This window comes from Hoplias malabaricus, chromosome 16 (genome assembly GCF_029633855.1).
Source record: "Hoplias malabaricus isolate fHopMal1 chromosome 16, fHopMal1.hap1, whole genome shotgun sequence".
Lineage (NCBI taxonomy): Eukaryota > Metazoa > Chordata > Actinopteri > Characiformes > Erythrinidae > Hoplias > Hoplias malabaricus.
In genome coordinates, this window is record NC_089815.1 from 9826244 (window position 1) to 9849636 (window position 23393).

Sequence of the window (23393 nt, forward strand, 5' to 3'; positions counted from 1 at the left end):
TAAAGGAACACAGGCCAGGCCTCTGAAAACAGCCAGTATACAGCCACAGCATAGTGCCACAATATGTCTTAAATGGGAGTTTTCTCTTTCCAGCACAGTAATAAAGATCATATCTGGCAAAGTGTTGCTCTAGGTAATGTTGAGCAAACAAGCCCCCCGAAAGTTAAGTTCACATTAATCTTTTTTCAAATGTCAGTTGGATATGAGGTGCAGGACAGACTTATATTAATGTGAGGAAAGCACCTCTGTTGGCCCTGCATAATTAGGCCAGTGAGAATGGCATATCCCACCTCAAAGTTCACGGCCATTCACTAATGCCGCTGCTTTATCCCTGTGATTTCAAGTCAAACACTGGCTTCATCTCAGCTCAGTACGCCCTATTTCACCGGGCCCTGCGTTTCCCTCTCTCTCTCTCTCTCTCTCTCTCTCTCTCTTTCTTGCTCGTAGTGTGTGTTGGTGGTATGTTAAGTCCACTGTGAATGGCTGTCAGTGGAGGGAGAGGCAGATCAGTATGGGTTCGCTCGCCTGAGCTGAATGGTGAAATAACAAAAGGACCAGGAGTGATTACCACCTTTGTCTGCCAGGCTTGTCACTCAGGGGGGAGAGCCGGCCTGCCTTTATTAGACTAACAGTGCATCTCAAATAGCATGCTGTTATGGGAGCTGGTGCAGAGGAATATATCATGTGTCATGATATCAATGCTGAAATCGGGATGTGACTAGTTCTTCATTAATAGCTCTCAATTATAGACAATTAATTGTAGTTTCAGGATATTTTACACCAGTTGGCTACTTTTGTGATCTTATCACATCTCAGTCTATTCGAACAATTCATCCTAGTGTACACAGACGCTGTAAACGTAAGTCTGAATACTGGAATTTTTAAAAGGATATTAGCAGTTGCTCCCTGGCAAGCTCAAGTCATTATGGCTGGCCTGCCATGCAGGGCTTGCGCTGAGCTGGTCTGAATGCATGGGATGGGGTTACATGTTCTACCTTTTTGAAGTATGTTGGGAGCAACTAACACCGTGCAGCAGCTGTGACCCCGCACTGAGTCCCATTATAGGCTGTGTGAACACAGATATTAACATTGATAAGTTGCAGGGTCGGGCCTCTATTTTGGGCATGAAGCACTGATTGTTGGGCTGAATAAAGGTGAAAGAACCACTGACTTAGAACAGCAAACATCGGCCGTATGTCCTGGACCGTGTCCAGCGGCAAGGCAACAGTGTAAGCCTTGTACTGTAATTCGTATTGGCTTTGTGTGTGTGTGTGTGTGTGTATCTGTATGTGAGTCTGTGAATGTGAGAGTGTGAATGTGTAGGAGTTTAACCAGCAGACTGAAAAATTTGGACTTGGCCGTGCTTCCCAAAAGCTGTGTTTATCGTTCGTGTCATTGTTGGATATATTAATTGAATATAAAATATGTGTAAATTAATAAATAAAAACTGCACATATGTATGTTAAATAAATGTAATTATAATTTGACAATACATTTGTGCCATTATACAAATGGACCAGCTCTCATTTCTGTACTCACCACTATTAAAAGCAGTAACATTTCTTTAAAAGTAGTGGTACCCAAACATTTTGTCATGGGAGGCCAAAGTATAATGCTTGTGGTGGGCTGAGAGAAAAGAAAACAAACTGGTAGCTAGCAACTCATTAACTTTATGCTTCCACACATTGTCAGTAAGTGAGGAGACACTATATTCTGTAAAAAAAAAAGGTTTCTTTGTGTATAAGGATAATGCTTTGTCTTTAAAAATGTTTGCTTGTCTGTGTATCACTTTCCTGTTACACTAGTAGTATAATGTGCTGTAATTATGTCATTGCATTGCAGTAAATGAAAAGTGTATGGTTTTTAGATGCATACTCACATTGGTTCAGTGTTGCTGTTGTGCTACATATCAATTATTTTATTGGCTGAAGAACTGTGTGATTATGTGACTTTAGGCAGATTTGCTCCTGCTCTAAAAGTAAGAAAAAAGTAGCAATATATAATATGATGATATAACTTATCATCATCACGGCTGGAGAAGGAACCTTAATTCTCATCTGCTTTGAGGTAATTGAAAGCATATTTGCTCACAATGGCCTCCCGATAGGAAGGCGTTATTTTAAAGCTGCCAGGATGAATTAGAGAGCAGTAGTTCACTCAAGGCTCTAGTGGCCTGGACTTGAAGCAGATTCTTGTCTCCTTCATTTTGGACTGTTCGGAAAGCACCCGCCGGATTCCCCACATGCTCCTATCAACGAGGCCTTGCATGCTCATTAATCTAAATTCCTTTGCAACTTTAATCTGCATGTTTAATTAATCACAAAACAAGGCGGTAAGTAATTTGGGCAAACGCGTGGCTTGTTTCTGCCCATCGTTTAATCACTCCTATGTGAACTCATTTGGAAACACCTGAGGATGCAGGCACTGGTGTCTGCCTGAATAGACAGAATCCATTCTTTGTCACTGCGTGCCATTCATCTAATAAAGCTACCGGAGCCTTCCGTCATATTGCATTTAGCACATCTCTGTGCTGATGTCTCTGAGGAGCCCGGGTCTCCCGGAATGATTTTCGGCAAGGAAAAAAAAAAAATTAAATAAACAACTCTCCAGGAACCCTAATGAAAATGAATAACCTTTGGGCGGTTATTTTCCTCATCTATTATCTGTGCTTCCCCGGATACAGTTCTCCACTGACCCTCACCTTAATTATTGTCAGAGACGATGTTCAATAGGGGTCGGCATTTTAATTTCATCAGCCTCTCTGAAATTCTTCTGCCTTCTCTATCTTCCTCCCTCGGTAGACCCAAAGGAACATAAAATTTCATCACTGTGAATTTAGAATAAGATTTAATTGTTGGAAATTAAATTATTGTAATGAAAGGGACTCCTCTAAGCTCTCGAAGCTTCTGAAATGGTTGGGATACTTACTCAAGTATTTAGGCTAGAGGATCCATCAGTTTTCTTATTAGTGCGCGTAAGTTGTCTACTGAAATACGTCAACTGAAGCATCTATTGGCTGAGAGTCTCTCACTAGATCTAACCCTTAGGATTTTTCTCTTTATGACACTTAGCCCACTTCAGACATTGTTACCTTACATGGTGCAAGGTCTCTGCTGATCCATGTTTGATATGAAATATGCCCAATACATTTTTGCTGCTTTTGGCTGGTTTAGTCTAAAAGACCAAATTAGTGTGTTGAGAAACCATCGATCATCGGGCACTTGACATTTCCCATTCTGAGTCACCCTTTAGCGAACCCAACATCCAAGCAACGGGCTGTCATAGCTCCGGCCATGGCCTCTGCCAAGGTTTATTCGATATATGGCTCTTTTGATGGCTTGATGTGCTTTATCTAATTCTCCAAAGAGTAAAACCTAATACAGACTTGGCCGTCTTCCTTCCTTTCAAGGTACAGACGGTACCCAAGGAAAAAGCTGTTTCACCTATTAGTTTTACACGGCCGCAGCCGGACTGAGGAACATGTCATTAATCTCCAGGCTTCCACAGCTGCGGAGAGTAATGCATAACTAAAAGTCCTGTAAAATGAATTAATGATTTCAACCATGAACTTTTCTCCCAAAACGCCATGAATCCTCCAGAGCTGATAATGTGCCCCAACCCCAGGGTGTGAAATCCCTGTTATGTTGAGAGTCGTGAGTTAATTGATTCACAAATTATTTAAAGTTTGTGGGGCTCAAGGGAGTGCTTGGCTCTAATGACGTCCATTTCCAAAGAGTTTAAACAAGTCTTTGTCTCTGCCTTTCTTTTTTTTTTTTTCTCTCGCTCTCTCTCTCTCTCTCCCTCTTTCGCCTTTCTTTCTTTCTTTCTTTCTTTCTTTCTGTCTTTCTTTCTTTCTTTGACAAGGCAGGATTGTAATAAGCTAACAAGCCTAATCAAAGACTTACAGAGCCCCTTTCCTATCCTCCCCCCCACAAAGAGAGCAGAAGTCTCAGGGCCTTGAAACCTCTTTTGGGGGATCTAAGATGAAGGTGGCATGGCACGGTAATCCTGAGTTATTGTTCTCCTATCCATTATACTCTCTGAATGCTTTTACTGGCCTTACAGTAGAGATTGTGAATGCTGGTTGAATAAGGCTAACCTTGGAAAAGTGCCTTTCTCAATGAAGGAAAACCAGACAAAACCAGCTAATTGTTTTTGGTTACTTTCAATGTTAGCATCCACGTGCGCGCTTCATGCACAAAGTCATGAATAGCGCATACCATATTAAAAGGCTCCATTTACAAAGGATTTTGTAGAGACAAAGCGTACATTTATTAAAAGATTTTTTTTTCCTGCAGCAATAATCACAGCCCAAATAACCTTGACTAAGACATAGACATTTATTTTCAAGGCATAATGACACAATACCCTCTGTAAATTATTATCACGGCAAGCATTTTGTCTGTTGTTATCTCCTGACAGTCCACACTCCAGTCTGAGTAATTAGAACTTTAGTCATTTATAATTTGCCCAAAATTTTCTCAGTTCCATAGCTTAAAAACATGGGGATTGGTCGATTTGTCGAATGCTTTGTTTCAGACTTCATGGTCATACTGAAATATATTTTAACCATTTGACCACTGACCATTTTTTTGTTAATTATAAAACTCACCTGAACATAGCTAGTGGAGAACAAACAGTCAGCTATTATTTTCTCCCTGCCAACTCTCTCCAAGTGGCCTTCTGAAAACTGCATAATGCCTCTAACATAATTCAGCTATTGCTATCATGCATCCAATGAATTGGGAATGTTTGATTGGACATGGCCTAACAATGTTAAATCTTAACTTTATTCCTTCAGACTTCAAATTAAACTCGAGGGTGCAGGGATCAAAATATCCACATATCAACCAGTGAAAAGAAAAACTGTCTCAAGTCCTAATTGATTTTTGCATGAACACAAGCAGCCCTGTGAAGGACTGGCGTCCCCTCCAGGGTGTATTCCCGCCTTGCGCCCGATGATTCCAGGTAGGCTCTGGACCCCCCGCGACCCTAAATTGGATAAGCGGTTACAGATAATGGATGGATGGATGGATGAACACAAGCAAATAGAGCAAGCTTTTATTTTTTATTTTTTTGGGCCGGGAGGCTTATAATTTAGTGAGCCCATGGTAATGTGTCTATTAAGGATGAGAGAAGCTCAGCTGGTCGGGTTGTGAGGAAGGTGTGTGGTGTCTAACCCGCTAAGTGGCTGTATCTCTGGGCTAATATCAAGGAGCCCCTAATCCGAGTCCCATTAGCAGGCGCTGTCATTCAGACACACGGTGTCGGCCTGATTTAAATAAAATGAAATGAAGATAGTTGTTTCTGCTCCCCTGGCTTCACTCATTGCCATAAACATATGCTCCGTGCCCCGCTTCTTTCCATCTTATTTATGACTTTAATTTGTTGTGTGGGCTGCGCTGGAAATCAAATTTAATACAATTCTCCTGGGGACCCTGTCATATAATAACATGGTAATTTCTGTGTATCCTTTTGAAAAATGAGGAAATTAATTCTTCCTGACATGTTCTAATTATTCCAGTGTGAACGAGCAAATCCAGTCTTTCTCTCTCTCACTCCCCCCCTTTTCTCTCGCTCCCTCCATGCCTCCTAAATGTTTGAGGAAGGCATGCCGTGGTGCCTAGGTGCTAATGCTGACCAGCAGTGCGTTTAATTTGAGACATGAGCAGACACCTTTCAACACACCTTCCTAATGTCGGAGCGCTTCGCACAAATTAATTCACTACTCATGGGGTGGGGCAGGGAGGCGGAGGTGAGACTGGAAATGGGACACAAGCCGTATTAGTCAAGGTGTAGTTATATTTTGGGTTGTATGCATTTGTGTGTATGTGGAGTGTGTGTGTGTGTGTGTGTGTGGGGGGGGGCGGCGAGGTGCTACTACTCTTCTAAGATGCGCTCTACTTTCAAGTATGTGTTCCATGTGATGCCATGTGAGCATGCGAGTGGGTAAGTGTTGTGGGGGACCCATGAGTGAGATTTTGTGGATGGAAGGATTTTTTTTCCCTATCTCCGTATGATCCCAGCACTGTCAAAACCCTTTCACACCTCCCCATGCTCAGCGGCGAGGAGCTGAAATGCTAATTTAATTAGACTGTCATCAGTCACTTTAAAATACACCACTTTAGCTCAGAGAAAGGAATTTATTTTCCACTGGTCTCAGGACAGTGGAACCAGCTCTGTGGTCTTAGCCTATGCGCAGCATGTTAGAGGTTATTCACGTGCTTCCAGCACACCACGAGAAGAAAATGCCTAGAGTGAGCGGATGGAAATTACTTCTCCACTTCAGTCTCATGGTAATACGGCATGTGCTAACGCTCAGGTGCTACAGTGAAGAGATTCACACTTTTAACCTTGTGTGGGATCACACCTGACAAATTATTGCTTACAAAAGTCCTTTTTTATTAGTGCCTGCTTTTAAGCCAGTGTTCGCATGTTATCGTCTATAGGGAATATGGATCTCTTCTTATTGCTAATCGTAATCTTAAGTAGCCTGATGGGTTTCCATTTTCAGTCTATGTTCCTGTGTGTTTCTCATCCTTGTACTAAGGGGTTTGCCACATTTGCCCTTGGCTCTCTAATTAGAGGTCTAGTTAATGTGCTTTGTGACTGACTTATAAAGGCATATAGATGTAAGGCTGAGGTGATTTGAATTCAGTCATGTAGCTGCTCAATCTACTCTTTTTCCGCTTCCATCGGACCCATCAGCCTCCCCACATGAAGCTTCCTCTGTTGGAATCATTGATTAGTTAATTGTCTGCGATGAAAGCACACAGGTACTCATGTGTGTCATTGTTCTGAGTGAGGCAGCGACACCAAGTTTATGTTCTGAAATAATTCCAATAAGCATTAAACACAGGATCCCGATCTGACTGTATTCAGTGGCGATGATTTTTCACTCAGCAAAATGAATACGATTACGTCCCACTGACCGTGAGACGCGCAGTTGTGTCGCCGCTCTAAACTGCCCGTGACGACCTTAGTTAAACCTTTCCCATTGATATTCACCTCATTGCTCTTTGTGCTCTCTGAACAGTCAGGTGCTGCCCAGTCAGCTTGGATGGTAATTAGGTGAACTGTATTATTAACACATTTTATCTCTTCATTTTCCTTCATTTGCCAGGCATGTGGACACTGAGGCGTCCATGCTGCTGCATTCTGATTTTGCGCATTACTTGGTGATTAGCGGAGGGACAGTTAGTTAAGGGGGGAAACAGACTTGCTTTTATCTGCATGTTTTTGCTGTTACCTGTAAGAGAAAAAAATAACATTCGAAAAATGTCAGCGTGAGAGGGTGGTTATGAAATGTGTGAAGAAAGCAAACAAACAGGAATGGCGTGAACCTCTGTGCTGAGGGAAAGCCACAGAGGCCTAATTGATTTGGTGTGTGCCGCACTGTGTGTGTGTGTTTAAGAACAAGAACAGGGGGCCAAACATTGACGGCACCACACGCCAAGAAAAGAAGCAGTGCATAGTCTGTGGGTGGGGGTCTCATCAACACTTTCTTTTTTTAGAGGAAGGGTTTAACTTTGGTGGCCACATTTATCCCTCTCCACGCCATTTGGGTCCAGACAAAGCTTTGGCTTCTACAGGAGAAATCAGCTGTTTCTGTGGAAGAACTAACAGACGCACGTTGGCTCAGTCATTTTTTAAAATGTGATCTTAAGGCTTCCAAATCATCTCTTATACGTGACCTATATTTTAAAGCAGTGAGGGCTGCTGTGGTTGTAGCTTTCCGTAGCCCATTCTGCATGGAGCATTGGAGGCCCTCAACATCCACCAAGCGCTGACTGAAGAGTGCGCCCGGATAGAAGCTCTTGTCCTGCATTGTGGGTCGCCTCTTGCCTTATGCGACGAGTCCGGGCTAATGACAGAAGCTCCAGCATTGCTCCCTCGGCTCTAAAGCCCACACACCCGCCGTCCTGCAGTGCATTAATTCGATCAGTCAATTTGACCGAAAGTTCGAAAATGTTTGCCACATTAGAGTGTGTGTGTTGAGCGGGGGAGCGCATGCAGAAGCCGTGTTAATAGCAAGGGCTTGTTGTCCATATGGTACTGCTTTAATGGACCACATTTGTTACAGATGGCAAGAGCCTCGGCGTTTGGACACGGGCAGATCTTGGCAGGTTCCCGGCGCCTCGCTGCAGCGGGAGGGGAGAAAAAAAAAGAGAGAGAGGGAGTGCAGAGTTCGTCTTTTAGCACTGATGTGGATCCTCCTCTCTTTTCTCATTCAGCAAACCATTGCCCTTGAAATGAGGCCTGTTCTAAATTTAAGACTTGCTGCTTTACCCACTCTCTCGCCTTCTTTTTTTCATACATGTTGGGAGAAGAGCAAATACATTGTAGCTCAGTCACATTTTCCTCATGTCAGTGTCCAAACCGCACCTAACTCCCCATGCACAGTGCGCTTAGTTGTCTCCATTACCACAATGGGGCTTTCGGCAGCAGGCAGAAAGCTGAGGAAACACAGCAGCCAGATAGAAAGAGGGAGGGAGGCAGAGAGAGAAAAGAGGGGGATCAGAGAGAGAGCGAGAGAGAGAGATCTCAGGGACGATTATAGGGTCTTTTTATTGAGTGAATCATACACAAGCTCTTAAGGCTAATGCTCAGCAGCTCAAGGTAGACATTCTATACATGTGGTGAGGGCACAAACCTGTATTCATTCTATAGACAAATAGACAAGACATTACTGATCATAACTGTCTTCAGCGATACAGGCCAATCACATCATCAAAAGTGGCCCAGCACTAGCTCCCTCTAATAGCTGGCTGTCATAAAAGAATCTATACGTTCAGCAGTGTTGAATATGGACACATTGCACATAATTCTGCATGCGCACCTCTGTGAATGCGCATTACCCTTCATTTCCTGTGAAATATTCCATAGAGCGCGCAAACCACACATTTCTTTCAGACTGCACTTAACCCGAGAGTCTCCTATCTCTCTTCAGCTAGTGCTCTCGAAAATAGGTGTCCGCTGTCAGTTTATGTGTGTTTTCCCTGTCTTCAGGCTGGCCCACTCACAAAAGGAGAGAGGGTGAGGGAGAGTGAGTGTGTGAGGTGTGTGTGTGTGTATGTGTGTGTTTTTTAACACTCCCTCCAAGCAGCATGGAGACACGCTTGATTGGCTCAGTAGCGTTTTGACTGTTGTTTTCTCGCGTTGTCACTGCTGTGGCAGCAGTGAGTAGTATGGGCTCAGAAAGCGTGTGGCCTCACACCCCTCCCCTTCTCTGCCCATTCTCTCCTCCTCTTCATCCTCCTCCTCCTCCTCCTCCTCCTCAGACACCTGATTGTGAGAAAAGTCTCTGGCCAGGCCCTGAGGGCCTCGCAGGTTTCCCGGCTCGCTAAGTGCTGGCCGGCCCAAAAGGCGCTATGTCCTTGGGGTTCTCTGCTCTCACTCTTTCCATTCTCTCACAGAGCTTTGTCTTTCTCAGCGTAACCAGAGAGAGAGAGAGAGAGAAAGAGAGAGAGAGACAGGCAGACAGACGGAAGCAGACTGACAGTTGGAGAAAAAGAGAGAAAAAGAGAAGGAGGGGAGAAACATGGGGCAAATTACGCCCATGTCATTGCAAGCTAAAGCGTTTAGGACACGCAGCACTGGGTGTCTTGCTGCTCTGATGTGTCTTATTTATGATGAGGATAGGGATGAGGGAGTGGGGTGTAACAACATGAGAGAAATCACTAATTAGTTTCAGCACTTGATGAATTTGGCTTCTGCAGCATTGCATTTAAAGAGGGGGAAAAAAATAAAAACAGTTCTGGAAATGGAGCTATTGGATGTGAGCTGGAGGGTGAAAAGCGATTTAGATGTTTGTAACATTATTAGCATTACCAAGATTAATACATGGTAGTAGGTGTTAAGATTTCACACTTAAGGGCTTACTTAAAATATGCCTTGCATGTTACATAAGAAACAGCCTTGGTATTTTATCTTAAAACATTTGCCGTTTTTGAGCAGCGCAGGATGCTCTGTGTATCGCCCTGACAAACAAGCAGTAACACAGATTCACTATATATATATATATATATATCTAATACTAATAATACAGTATTTGTCATTTGGAAACCCAATAAAGGAGCCTAATGGAAAGCACCTGGGTTCAATTTTTATACACATGCTCCCACATTTGCAGTGCGAGGGTTCTGAGCAACCAAATGACTTCTGTGGTGCTTCATGACGACATGACCACATCCTCCTCCCCCCTCTTTAAAAACCTGCGCGGCCCCACTGCGGGCCCGGCGTTGGCTCAATGACGGCCCAGTGTGGGCCCCTGTGGTCACGCTCCCAGAAGCTGCGGAGGCTCTCGTCACACATGGCCGGCAGCTGGACCACCACGCGCTTCTCTCAGCAGAACACAGGGAGGAGCGCAGCCATACGATAACATATCATCAGCTTGAGGCTGGAAAACCATGTATGCTAATGACAAATGGCTGCTTCTCTGCTGAGAGTAGAAGAGCTTTTGGAGATGGCCAGGGCCTTTGTTATTCAATTTGGTTTTAATGGAGGTTGGGGAGGTTTTTTATTTATTTATTTATTTATTTATTTTAAGATTTGTCTATTTTTTCCCTTCACTTTGTTGTTGTTGTGTACCAAGTTGCTAAGCTTTGCTGAGTTACAATGGCTCTCTGTGTATTTCTCCTGCCACAGAACCCAAATGCTGAACATGGAGGGCTTTCTGCGTAGCAGCTTTTTACTGAGGTTAGTTGCTTTAGTTTCTCATGTTGTTGCCGCAGGGGTACTGGGGCAAAAAAAATCTCATCTGTCTTTTCACAGCTCCAGGATCATAACACCTAGCATTAGCTATCAAGCAGACGAGTGTTTGTACATGTGTGCGTGTGTGCGAGTGTGTGTGAATTCATGTTCGTAGTGTTAGTTTAGATTCTCTTTGTGACCCCCGGCATGCTCACAGTGCTGCTTCAGTAGCCAGTCAAACTGAAAGCATGCCCCTTTTTCTCACAGAGTGTACAACCCCTACTTCAGTCACAGAGTGAAAGACATGTTTCACTCCACATACTGCATGCACATGTCTGTCACACCACTCACCCCTCAGCTCCCAGCCCCTCATCCCTCTCCCCTCACCCCCTCACTGATTGGCCAGGTTGGCCAGGGTGGGACCCAATCTGTGACTTTTACCGTTTCCTGTTGTATGTTTGTGCTATAACCGCAAAGTCAAAACCAGTTAAGTTGCTGCACCCCCCCCCCTTCCTGTGATTCTAATTAAGAATTTGTGCTTGTCATTACACAGAGGAAGTAAATAACAGCGAGTGTGTTAGCCATTGGGCTGTTTGTGCCGAGCACCTTCCCTGGTTTTGAATTGCTAGTAGCAACCCTAATTAGCGATCTCTCATTAAAAGCAGTAGCAGCATCTGCCTTTCAAAGCTGTTGTCAGCCAAACTTTACTAAAGCTAATGAATCCCTTTTGATTTCTTTTTCAAAAGGTCATTTATTTGATTAAATTAACAACATTTTTTTTTCGTGCTCTCTACCCAATCTACTGGAATCCAGACAAATGTAAAAACATTATGCTTCTATGAATGCGACTTGATTTTTGAGGACTTTTTTTTTCTGAAAGGCAGTTGATCTCTGTATCTTAAGAAAATAGTTTCGATTTAGGTAATGACTGCTTTTTTTCATGAAGAATAGTGAAACGTTTTTGACAAATTTCACATTCAGCGTCTTTCGGTGTTGGCATTTGTGTTGTGTATTAGTTATAATTTTTGACTCGCCTTTTATTTCAGCCTGCGATAATTCTCTATAGACCAGCATATAGAGAGGTGATTAGTCTCAATAGCAGGCAGTGCAGCAATGAACTGTTTGTCATTTTGAGAAGTGAAAGCAATCGCTTTATGGCCCTTTTGAAGACTAGCTCTCTGGTTTGGCTTGACCCATTTAGCCTAAGAGAGATTCACAAGTGACACTGGCTCTGATCCCCTTGGCACAGCCACAACAAGAAGCTTTTGTCATAGGGCAGGCACAGGTCAAAGGTCGGGGACATCTTTCTTAAGGTTGTCCATCAGCTTGCTTGGCTATATGATGTAATCATAGCTATACATCCCCAAATATAAATGTATGTTTATTGGATTCTTTTGATCAGATTAAATGGTATGACCTGGTATACACTATAAATAAGTTATGAAGTTATGGCATTTGATACAGTCTTCTTGAACAGGGACTTAACTCCACTCTAAATGCTGTGTAGCATTCAGCCTGTGTTAGCATTTGGCACTGAGATCACTGCTGGAGCTTGGGATTACAGTTAACACAATGCCTTTATCTCTAATGCTTCAGAATGTGGGGGGTTATCTTTGGCTAAGGCCACCTGTTGAAGGCCAGTGGAGTTGGAAGGGTAACTAGGGAGGAGTGGCAGGGGGTTGTGTTGTAGGGTGGTGCAGTATCACCTCGTTGATGCATAACTGATCTTTCTGCACCCTTCTGCACCATCTCATCATTGGCAGAAGCCCTCCATAACAGACCTTCCTTTGTTTTTTTTTCTTTCTTTTTTCCTTCCAAAGTCATTACTCTGAGACGAACAAGTGCGATTAATTTGGAGTAAATGCATCATTACAGCTCCTTAATCCACATCCTTCTGTCAGCGTCTGTTTTAATTAAATGAGAAGCAGCAGTATAAAGATATTACACGCAGGAGCGGATTGGACCAAAGGGGGCCTCAACAATCAGGGTGAGATTAAAGCTGGGCTTTGACTCTGGGTTTGTCCTTTTGCTCAGCCAGTGGAGGCTGTTGGCTGGTAGGATGGGGCTGATATAGAGGTTGGGATGGATGCTTATTCAGATCTTATCACACCATTTTTCTTAAGAAGTATGTTCTGTATGATGTGCCACTTGGCAGAGAGAGAGAGAATTGCTTTAACTAGTATTTTTTATGCTACCCTTTTATTCCCACTCGCTTTCTTAATGTTTATAAAGCACATTTAGGCATCCCAGTTATTATCTAGCATAAGTATTTAGATTTCAAAGAAAGCACTTGAATTCAGAATGCCTAGATCATCTTTTTTGCTCATCTTGAATAAACATGTTTAGGTGCAGTACAAAGTAAAAGCAAATTCTGCAGTAAAAGCAAATTCCAGCTCTGAGTTTGCATACCAATTATATATCTACTCTTCCTTTGTACTGTCTTTATGTAGTGAAGAAAATGTTTCATTTGTTTTGAGCTCTTAAAATCCATGCAGTAGTTTCAACAAGTAGCAAAGACAGTCTTGTTTTTTCTCTCGCATGAAATGCTCTTCTTCTTTCAAATAAATCCTACTGTGGATCTCATTTATCTTCTTAGAAAGGTGTGTTTCAAATCAAATGATCAGCACAGTTTTTGCATGTGTGCAGTTTAATGAGAATGAATATATGTTCATGTGTGTGCGTGTGTGACAGAGAGAGAGAGAGAGAGAGAGAGAGAGAGAAAGAGAGAGAGGGAGATGTCTCCAGCAGCCGCAGTCCTAATCCCAAAGGAGAGGACCTCCTCCTCCATCCCTGCCATTATTTGATGTAATGAAAGGAGAAAGTGTGTAACAGCGAGATTGTTAATTAATTTAGTCTAACAAGATGAAGATAAATGAAGCCCACTGAAGGTTGACTAGGCAAAGGGGGCCCACTTAGCATTCTTTTTCCTCCTCCTGACCTGGCTTAGCCTCACAAAGCACAAAAAAAAAAATATATATATATATATATATCTATATAGCTCCATGGATGAAAATCATTAAACATGTTAAAGTCACTGATTTCAGTTTTTTATTAACGACCCAGATTCGAAAGCTTACAGTTTTTAAAGTTTTTAATGTGTTGTTGATTAATTGGCCTGCAGAACTTCTGAACTCCCATTCATTAGTCATGCTTCCTCACGGTTAATTGATATTATTCTCTGTGGTTAGTTATTTTGTTTATTGTCGTCATTAACGTCATAGACTTTTAGCAAAAGTAAAATCTTTCAGTTTGCGTTTGTGGCTGAGTTGAAGGTGTAAATTGTTGGATTACATTAAAGATTGTAAATGTTGTATGGAGATCTGTTTTGACTTTTTAACGCAGTGTGACCCAAGCCAATTTTGAACGCGAAAAGCCCTGACTCTAGATCAGTCTAAGAGCTCCTGGACAAACTCATCCTGGCTCTAGCTCAGGGGCCACCTCATCCTCCTGCCCCAAAGATGGGCCTACACGCCTCCAGCCCATTCAGGCCGTGAATGGCGGTGGGCTAATGCGGATCGGTGGTTATTTGAGCGGCGAGAGGGAGAGAAAGAGAAGGAGAGAGAGGGGGCCTGGAACAAAAAGAGAAAGGGTACATTTTTTCCCTCTCAAAAAGCCAGACAGTTGTCTTCATCCACACCCCTTTTGAGAGAAGCAGCAGTCTATCAAGGACCTTCTCTGTCAGACAATTCAGTTCGGGCCCCGCATGGCGGAGCGGACCAATCATCATGGCACCCATTCTCTGTGCCTTTATTTTTCAAGTCGCCAACAATAGGTTGTTGATTGTGTGGACAACACAGGAACAATTACGCTCTCTGTTGTGGTGGCAGGGCAGCAATCTAATGTCCGCTGCTTGATAATGGCCTCATTCTTGTTATTCTTAGAGCAGGGCCTCAGTAGAAGGAATACTTGCTCCCGGTACGTCATTATTTTGCAAATTTTCGATTAGCTCATCATGTTGTCTGCGCGGCGCGAATCATAGCTAATTAGAAGGAGGGAGCTTCACCACTGGCTCCATCCAGCTCCTGAGTTAAAAGGTAGGCACTTGATGAGCCAATAATATAAAGAAAGGTGGTAAAAAGGGGGATTAGCACTGTTGCCGTAGTAACTCCAACTTCCATCTGCGAGCGGAACAATGGACTTGTGTTCGTCCACCACCTTGCCCTGAAAAATAGGAGAGAGAGAAAGAGAGGGAGAGAGAGAGAGCTGAAAGGAGAAGACCCTTTTTAAAAAACAAAGTGGAATCCTGGCCTAATAGGCTCTTTGCTGGGAGTTGTTAGGCAAGACCACTGGGGGATAGAGGGAGACGAGGAGGTCATGGCGTAATCCAAGGACAGCAAAGGTTGATGTCTTCTTTTACAATAGCAGTTTGTCTTGGGCCTTCCATTTGTCAGCTGCCGTCACACTGACACGGAACCTGCGACTAGACTACTCTTTACTCTCAACGGAAAGTAGGATATGGAGAAAGAGGAAAAAAGTGGAAAAAGGGGGGATACAGTTCATTGAGCAAGAAAAAAAAAGCACAACATGGCCAAAACCTATGTGTTCATATCTGACTCTAAATAAACACAAACTAGATATATGCCAGAGATCTGGAGGAAAAATAACTCCTCCAATTAGTAGAAGCTGTCAGATGCTGTTTGGACAAGCTCCAGTCTTTCCCATTCCTGCTTCCTTGAGCTGGAGATGAGACATGAAAGAGAGAGAGAGAAGGAGATAGTGAAGGAGAGATAGCAGGGCAGAGGACAGAGGTTCACACATGCCTGCATACATCCTGCAAACTTGATTTTCACTCCCGCCCTTTGTCGCTGGTGTCCAACACAAACAGGTAAGAGTCCACAACCAATATTATTCCAGAGTCTGGCATTTTGTGTTAGTCTAGCATTATATCTGGCAGAATACGAACGCAGTCATATCATGTTTGATAAAACAACAAACTGAGGGTTGCTCACAATGGAAGGACAACTCAAAATCAGCATCAAAAAGTCAAGAAGGTCACAGCCACAGGCCGATTTCCAAAAGTTTTCCCGTGTTTGCTCTTGCTCGGCTTAGTTAATAATCTCTTCCTTAATTCTTTCAAATGCCCCAACGCCTTTCAGAAAACATTGTTCGAGTGCAAATGGACCAGGAGTCATTATCGTTCGTTGTCATGGACAATATGTTCATGATGTATAGTCTCGGTTTCCACATGGCTCTCCTCACCTTTTATATCCCCTATTACAACTGGAATATGTCTGTTCACATTAAGCTAATTTATGGTGTGGGCCACTGTAACGGCAGCTCGGGTTAATGAATTTGGCATCACTAATTATCGCTAAGTATGAGATCCAGCAGATGGGAGAGATTGTAAAGCAGACCACTCTACATGAAGCTGGCAGGGAGGGGAGTGGAGAGAGGAGCAATTCATCTTTGTCGTCCGCTTTATCTTCAAGTTAATCTTTGAGCCATCTGAGAAACAGACACGGAGCTGCAGCCTGTTTAGTCAGGGGCAGACTTCTCTGGAACATCGGGCCACTGGCCTCAAAAATCCATCAAATTCCTTTCTGCAGTTTTTTTCAGCTACTGATGTTTTACTGATTTGGAGACGCTTGATAAGATCATGTATAACTTGATAAAAAGGATGCTATGGGGAATATAAAAGACAAGTTCATGGCTAAGCGAACACAAGGGCAGATACAGGTGCTAGATTTACTCCACAAAGGCCACTCCACATTTTTGTCCCAATTTAGTAAAATATGCATTTTCTTTCGTAAAATTGACCTCTCGTGTTTGTTTTAATTTGAAACTGAACTCTTAAAATCCCACTAAAGATAACTCAAAGGAATCTCGGAGGTTAGATAAGGACATGTCACATCTATTCACTGTGTCCGCTATCAAAAGCTGAAGTCAACAACTGTTATTACCAGAATATCATTTACTCACTGTTCTCTAGAAAATAAAGATTAAATAAACACAACTAAAGGTTTTTGGGGTAAAAATATTATTCCACAGAAAGCCAGTGCTGATAAATGCTCTCCAGAAATCATTGTTTCAGAATGAGACGAAGTTAAACCCCCTCTGACTTTATACTACACTCCATGGACCAACAGAAGAAGTGCACTTAAGGGACTAGGGCAGGCATCCCTCTCAGACTTCCTTAACTCTATGTAGACATGGCTCTTTCAGTCAAATGCAGGCTTTTACGGCAGTCAACAAGGCTTTTCCTCCTTCTCTCGCTCTGTTTCACTCTTGTTTGCCTCTTACTGTTTCTCTATGTCTCTGTTTTCTCTGTCTGTCTCTCTCTCTCTGTCTCACGCACACGCACTGGAGACAAGTTTCTTCCTCTGTCTTGCCACAGCCTCATGAGCCTTTCAATTTAGATTTCAATTATCATATTAGTTTTATGATTAGAGTTGTGTCCTTCAGGAATCAGGCCCTCTGCCCTACTATCTCTCCTTCACTATCTCCTTCTCTCTCTCTCTCTCTCTCTCTCTTGCTCGCTCTGTGTCGATCCATCTCTCTATCTCTCTCACGTTCACTCTCTTCCTCCCCGCAATCAGATAGGATCTGATGAATTGCGCATGTAATTACGGAAGTTATTGAATATGCAGATCACTGATGACTGTGGGTGTAGCTGTTCATAGTGCATTAACTCTGACTGTAGCAAAACAAGTGGCTCGCTCAAGACCCACTCGAGGGAAGAGAGAGAGGGGCTAGTGGACGTCATTAGCTGGAGATAATGGCACGCTGAAAAGGGGGGAACTCAATTAAGACTCGCACAGTCCCATTATGATTGGCCTTGTTTCGCTCTGTGTGTGTGTTTGTGTGTAGAGGAAAAGGCCCCGCTGCAGCTGCCACTCGCAGTCTCTGTCCAGGGCTTTGGTTGGAGTGTTTTTTGAAATCACTGCCCGCACTGACCAGCCCCGTTCTGAGTAGTTAGTGGAAGCTCTATGTGCTGGCAGAGCTGATGGGTGTTTATGGATTACTCAACATGAGGTATTTTCCCCCGACGCTCGTGACCACCATCCTCACGGGGCCCTCGTTGTGACGTAACTGCAGAGGGAGTGAGAAAGGGAGGGAGAACTTGTGGGACAGAGAAGAAAAGAGAAGGAGGAGGAAAAGAATTGGACATATTGACCACAGAGTTTAGTGTGACTGCTGTTGCAGAGCGCAGTCTATGCTAAGCGCTAAGCCTACAGGTCTGGTGTGTAATCACTGCACTTCTTACCCTTCTGAGCTCCTTAACTTTGCACGCACGCAAGCGCTCACACACATACACACCCTCCTTCCCTCTTTGGTTCACGTTCCATACAGTTAAAGAGACCAGGGGGTTTAAAGGACCTTGTACACACAATCACATCCTGCACTTGACTCTTAAGCTCATGACGTGACAGACACGATTACTGAAAGAGCCAGACAGAATAAGAGAGGCAGTTGTGAAAATGATTAAAGCAATGATCTCCCTTGTTTCGATAAAGCCTCCCTCTCAGAGGAAAGGGTCCTGAGAAGTGCTGGTGTTGGATTACCTGCGCTGTCACTCACCGACTTCACAGATTCTGCCCTTGTGTTTGCAACAAGTGAAATTATATAGTTGCCTCCTAGAGTTGGTCATTTTTTGCTTTGTTATCTGAGGTACAGGGTTTTGTTTTTCAGGTTTTCTGAAGCTTAAAATTAGAGTTTATATTTAGCTGTTTTTCACTGATAGCTTTCTACCACTACCAAGGAATAACAGGTTAAATAAGCACTCTACAAGCCTACAGGAAGAAATCCATAATTGACCTGCCTTTCACAATGAGCAGCTTGTTTATTATCTTTTAGATTTCCAAAATAAAAAAATAAACAAATCAGTGCAGTTTTGACTGATATATTATCAGTGCCATTTGTGTTTCCCTTGAAGCTAATTGTAAAAAAAAAAATACTTTGAATCATTACTAAAAATTGTTGTGTTTAATTCTGGACTTACAGAGAAGCCCTATGTATTTTTAGAGACAAGCACGGTGCAGCCATTTATAGCCCACAGCCCTGTTCCTGGACTGCCAGGCCACTGACGTGTGCGCGGGGATTTTAGAAACTCGCGAGGACCCATACACACACACACACACACACGCTTCTATTTCTCACGCACACCCTTATGCACAGATTCCCTGGGGTGACCATTACATCAGAAAATAGTTAAAGCTCCTTAAATGCATGATGCATGTTCGACTCTAGTGTAGAGGCAAATCAACCTCTGAGCACACGCCCACGCTCACAAAAATGCACTGTATGAATTGATATATATAATACAGTGGCCTGCAGCTTGTTTATTTATCACATCTTCAGATATAACGCCTTGCGGGACGGTTTTCTGACTCATGCGCTCTTTGCATTGTATCTGCCTAAATGGCTTACTGTTAAATATTTACCCTTAAACTGTCTCCATTTGCTGGTGTGGTGACACCAGTACGCGCCAGAGCCAGCGTCTGTCGGCATTACACTTTCATATCACTGCATAAAACGCGTTGTTTGTCGCCTTTAAAACGCAGCACCTTTATGAATAATGTAGTGCTTGGTTTCAAGTGGAAAACACTTAGAAGTTGGCTTCATAAAAGATAAATTCCAAAGTTTGTTTTCGCTCCATAATGACAAGGAGAACAGTTAGGAAGCACAAAGTCAGTAAACGGAATCAGCTCATCAAGCAGTGATGAAATTTTTACTCCTGGTTTCAAAAAAATAAAAAGCCCAGCATGCGCTGCTTCTGACTTTACAAAGGCTGTAAGCATTATTGAGTCCGGGTAAGACCCTACCACGGACTAATTCTCGGAATTAAATCCTTTAATTAGCTAATGACATTTTTAATGAAAATAAACATTGTTAAATACAGGCTGAGTGCAGATGTAGGATCTCCAGCACTGGCTCAGGAGGCACCCTCTACATTCTGGGCAGGTGAGCACTGAATAAGTAGCGGAGATTAACTTGTGACCCTGTTTGTTCGAAAGTACAATAAGATTTAGAAAGGGGGCAGTGCCACTTTCTGTGGCTATGACAAGCTTGGCTTGCTGTAGTTAAAACTGTGAACAGCTTCAGCTGCCTGGACCCCTGGCCACTGTTAGTCTGCTTCATGTATATTATTAGGTTAATAGGATTTCACTTGTTTACACCAACTCACAGCTTAATGTGAGGTCAAAGAAGGAGCTTAAACTTGTGTAATGGGCCTATTAAGAGGGCTTGAGCCACATTGTAGTGGGTGGTTAAAACACACACACACACACACAATGAGGTGCCATCTGACAGACAACAGTATGTGGTGGGCATGGGTTGTCTGCATGGTCACTGTTTTTTAGCTCTCTGATAACACACATATTGCGAAAGGCGACCTTTGTCTGCGCTTGGCTATTGTTTGCAGATTGGTTGCACACTCCACAGGCTGTGAAAGACACATCTGCTGCCTTGTGCTGGGAGAGAGAGAGGGAGAGCTAGAGCAAAGGATAGAGAGATGGAGAGAAAAGAAGAGAAATGCAGTTGTGGGAGGACTCTCGCACTGCCCTAGTCCCTTTCCACTTATCAAATATTTGTCTGGCCTTCACTAGCTATTTACCTTCCCTCTGTTTGCTTTGCTTATTTAAGCCTCCCCGAGCTAGACAGACACAATTCTACCAAAGACTAGATTCGATAGGCTCCCTTTAATGTATTATTCACCTCTGGGGAATGAGCTGTTGTCAGTTCCTAAGAGGAAGTTCATTGTTTTGTTTTTTTTTCACACTATACTGTTTTGCATTTTGCTTTTTTTTTATTTTTAATTTTTTTTATAAATATTGGCTGAGAATCATTACCGTCATTGTGCTATACAAATATTATTACATGATTAAACACATAAGCAGTTGCTTGGACATTAGATTTACATTCAGCAGTAAAAAAAATATCAAAATTTCAATGTGATTTAATGACAAGCACATGATAAGCAATGATAAGCCAATTTTAATGTTATGATTTACGTATATGCTCAGCATTAACAATTCAAATAATTAAAACAAGCATAGTCACAATTCCAACAAAATTACTACACCTTTTCATTGAGTTACCAGTAAAAAATTATTAAACCTCACTTTTATTATTGGCAGTGATAATGACAGTTCCTAAGGATGAGCATGAGTCTAATGAACCTGGCACAGGACTCAAAAAGAGCTGCTTGTTTTAATGTATATATGCCGTGCATATTCTGGCAACTGGCATCAGCAAAGTTATTTTGTCCCTTTCTACCTGTAGAAACAGGGCTTTTTTCATCTGTGAGTATGTGCACTCACACTGTGGACAGTTTGAATCAGCAGCTGGTTGTTGTTTGGTTGTTTAGAGTAAATATAAAGCACATCTGATAAGTTGTTGTATTTCTGTTTATGCATTTTCTGAAATTAACACTAAAACAGTAATCATTAATTGCATAACAAATTGTAATAGCTTGTTACAGGAAGAAGGGTAGAACCTAGCAACTGTCTCGCCTCGACCCAGAGCAAAAACAACAAACAAAAAACCTAAAAATGAACAAACAAACAAGAATATGTGTGGAGCAAATTGTTTTCTCCAAACCTTTTCCTTTTGATCAGTTTGATCAGTATTGCTCTGCATACTTTGTTAGCTCCCTTTCACCCTGTTTTTCAGTGTTCAGGACTCTGGGAGGATCATCAGAAGGCAGGGATCATTTTAGATGGGGCATCATTCTCAGCGCTGCAGTGACAGTGATGTTTATGTTGAACTAGTACAAGCACATCAGACTCGGCAGTGTTGCTCGTGATTTTAAACACTGTGGGCACTCACTGGCCGCTGTATATTTGTTGGCTCACTTTGTACGTGTAAAGTTCAGCAGCACTGCTCTTTCTGAACCAGTTTTAATAAAGCAACACCCACAAACACATAACCACCATGTCAGTGTCACTGCAGTGCTGAGAATGATCTAGCACCTCAGTAATAACTCGCACATTGGTAGTTCTTTGGGATATTGACCATTGAAAGTGGTGAAAGGGGCTATAACAGTATGCGGAGCAACAGCTGGACTGTCTGTAATTGTCTGGAAAATCTATAAAATGAGTGCAGAAACAAGGAGGTGGCATTAATATTATGGCTAATAAGTATGTGTGTGTATATATATATATATATATATATATATACACACACACACACACACACACAAAGTCACACACAAAGGGCCTCTTTGTGCTCTTGGTGGAGTGAGGAAGATGAGGGGAGTGCGGTTGAGATTACCCGATCATTTCATATTGGTCCCGGACGAGCCCCCAAACTGAGTGCCGGCTGCACGGAGCAGGAGGCTGCGGTGGTGGGGAACCACAACAGAGGCTGCAGCCGGCCGGCAGAGAACCAGAGCCCTGTGGCCAGCAGCCAGAGACAGATACGCACCAGCCCTGTCACACACTCGCGGTTTTTTAAAAGAAAGCAATTTAGTTAATGATTTCATTCCGAAAGCTTGTCATGACGCATGCGTCTGCATCTGCCAGGAATAGACGAGGGGAGGGCAGGAAAAAAAAGAAACGGGAAAGAAAGGAAAGAGAGTCACAGACAAACGCGTTAGTCAACATGACTACTCCTGACGACTAACTGCCTGTGGCTGCAGCGGAGATCATGTTACCGAGCTGTGAGCAGAGCGCTCGCATCACCGCTGTCGTTGGCATGGGGCTGAGGAAGCTGCTCACTAACCATACGTGGGTTTGTTCATCTACAAACTGCAGTCTCAGAGATTTTTTTTGTTTATTTTTTTTCCACAGTTTGTTTTGAGCATTTCTAAGAGGTTACTGTGCTGTTTCATCTTGAATCTTGGAGCAGGGTGAGTTAGCAGAGGCTAGAAAACTGGTGATCAGACTCTTGGTTAAATAGAGAGCGGGTGAGACATTTTCTGTATCAGTCAGCGGCTAATTCAGTAATGTGCCTGTTCTCTGGACTGGAGCAGAATCTGGAGCGGCTTCTGTATTTTTTTCCCCCTGTTCTTCCATGTCTGTCAGCTTCTAGTTTTATTAGTTTCATATTTCACTTTTTACAGATTTTTGCTTTGAGTGCTGCTCTATGAGCTGCCCCCCCCCCATCTTAGCATTGCTAAAACACAGAATCCTGTCCATGGCTTTTAGATTTTAGGGCAATTACACAGATCAGTGGTAGAACTCCTGCTCTCGCAGAAGTCTTCTGGCTTTTTTTTTGTATTGGCTGTCAATCATGTGGCTAACTTCCAACCACCTCCAAACAGACCAGGGTGCCGAGTGCGTTCGCTTAGTTGGGCGCTTTTTATTCAGCCCTCCTGTCTGACCTGTCACCCCGGCCACACGCCGTTGCCCCTGCTCTATATTCAACAGGAGCCCTGAATTGGTTTCCAAGCCTTGAGTCGGCAATCAATGTCAGTTTCCCCCCCAAAATAATAAGGCTTAATCATAAATCGCCGAGGTGTGGCCTGACTGACCCCGCGATTCATCAGACTTCTTAACATGGCCTCATCTGGGTGGAGCAAATGAACTACCCCTGTTTTGATTTTCCGATTGACGTGACACATGAAATGTGGCTTCTCCCATGCCCATCCCCCCGACTGTTTCCCATCTTTCCTCATCCTCTGTTCTTCTGCGCCTCCTCTGCACCTTATGTCATAGAAAAAGTCCCTGCTGGACTACAGTAAGCCTAATGTCCATTATGGGTGGACCCAGTTACCCCGAGTAGAGAAACTCAGCAGACATGAGGGAAGAGAAAAGAAAAAA

The 23393-nt window shown here is 43.1% G+C and overlaps 1 protein-coding gene across 1 annotated transcript in view; it reads left to right on the forward strand.

Moving 5' to 3' along the window:
- Window positions 1-23393, forward strand: part of sox6 (SRY-box transcription factor 6) — a 150574-nt gene that overhangs the window by 22790 nt on the left and 104391 nt on the right. The window contains exon 4 of the mRNA XM_066647123.1: window positions 10648-10698. Coding sequence (XP_066503220.1) covers window positions 10655-10698 — 44 coding nt within the window. The 5' untranslated portion in view covers window positions 10648-10654. The remainder of the gene's footprint in view (window positions 1-10647; window positions 10699-23393) is intronic.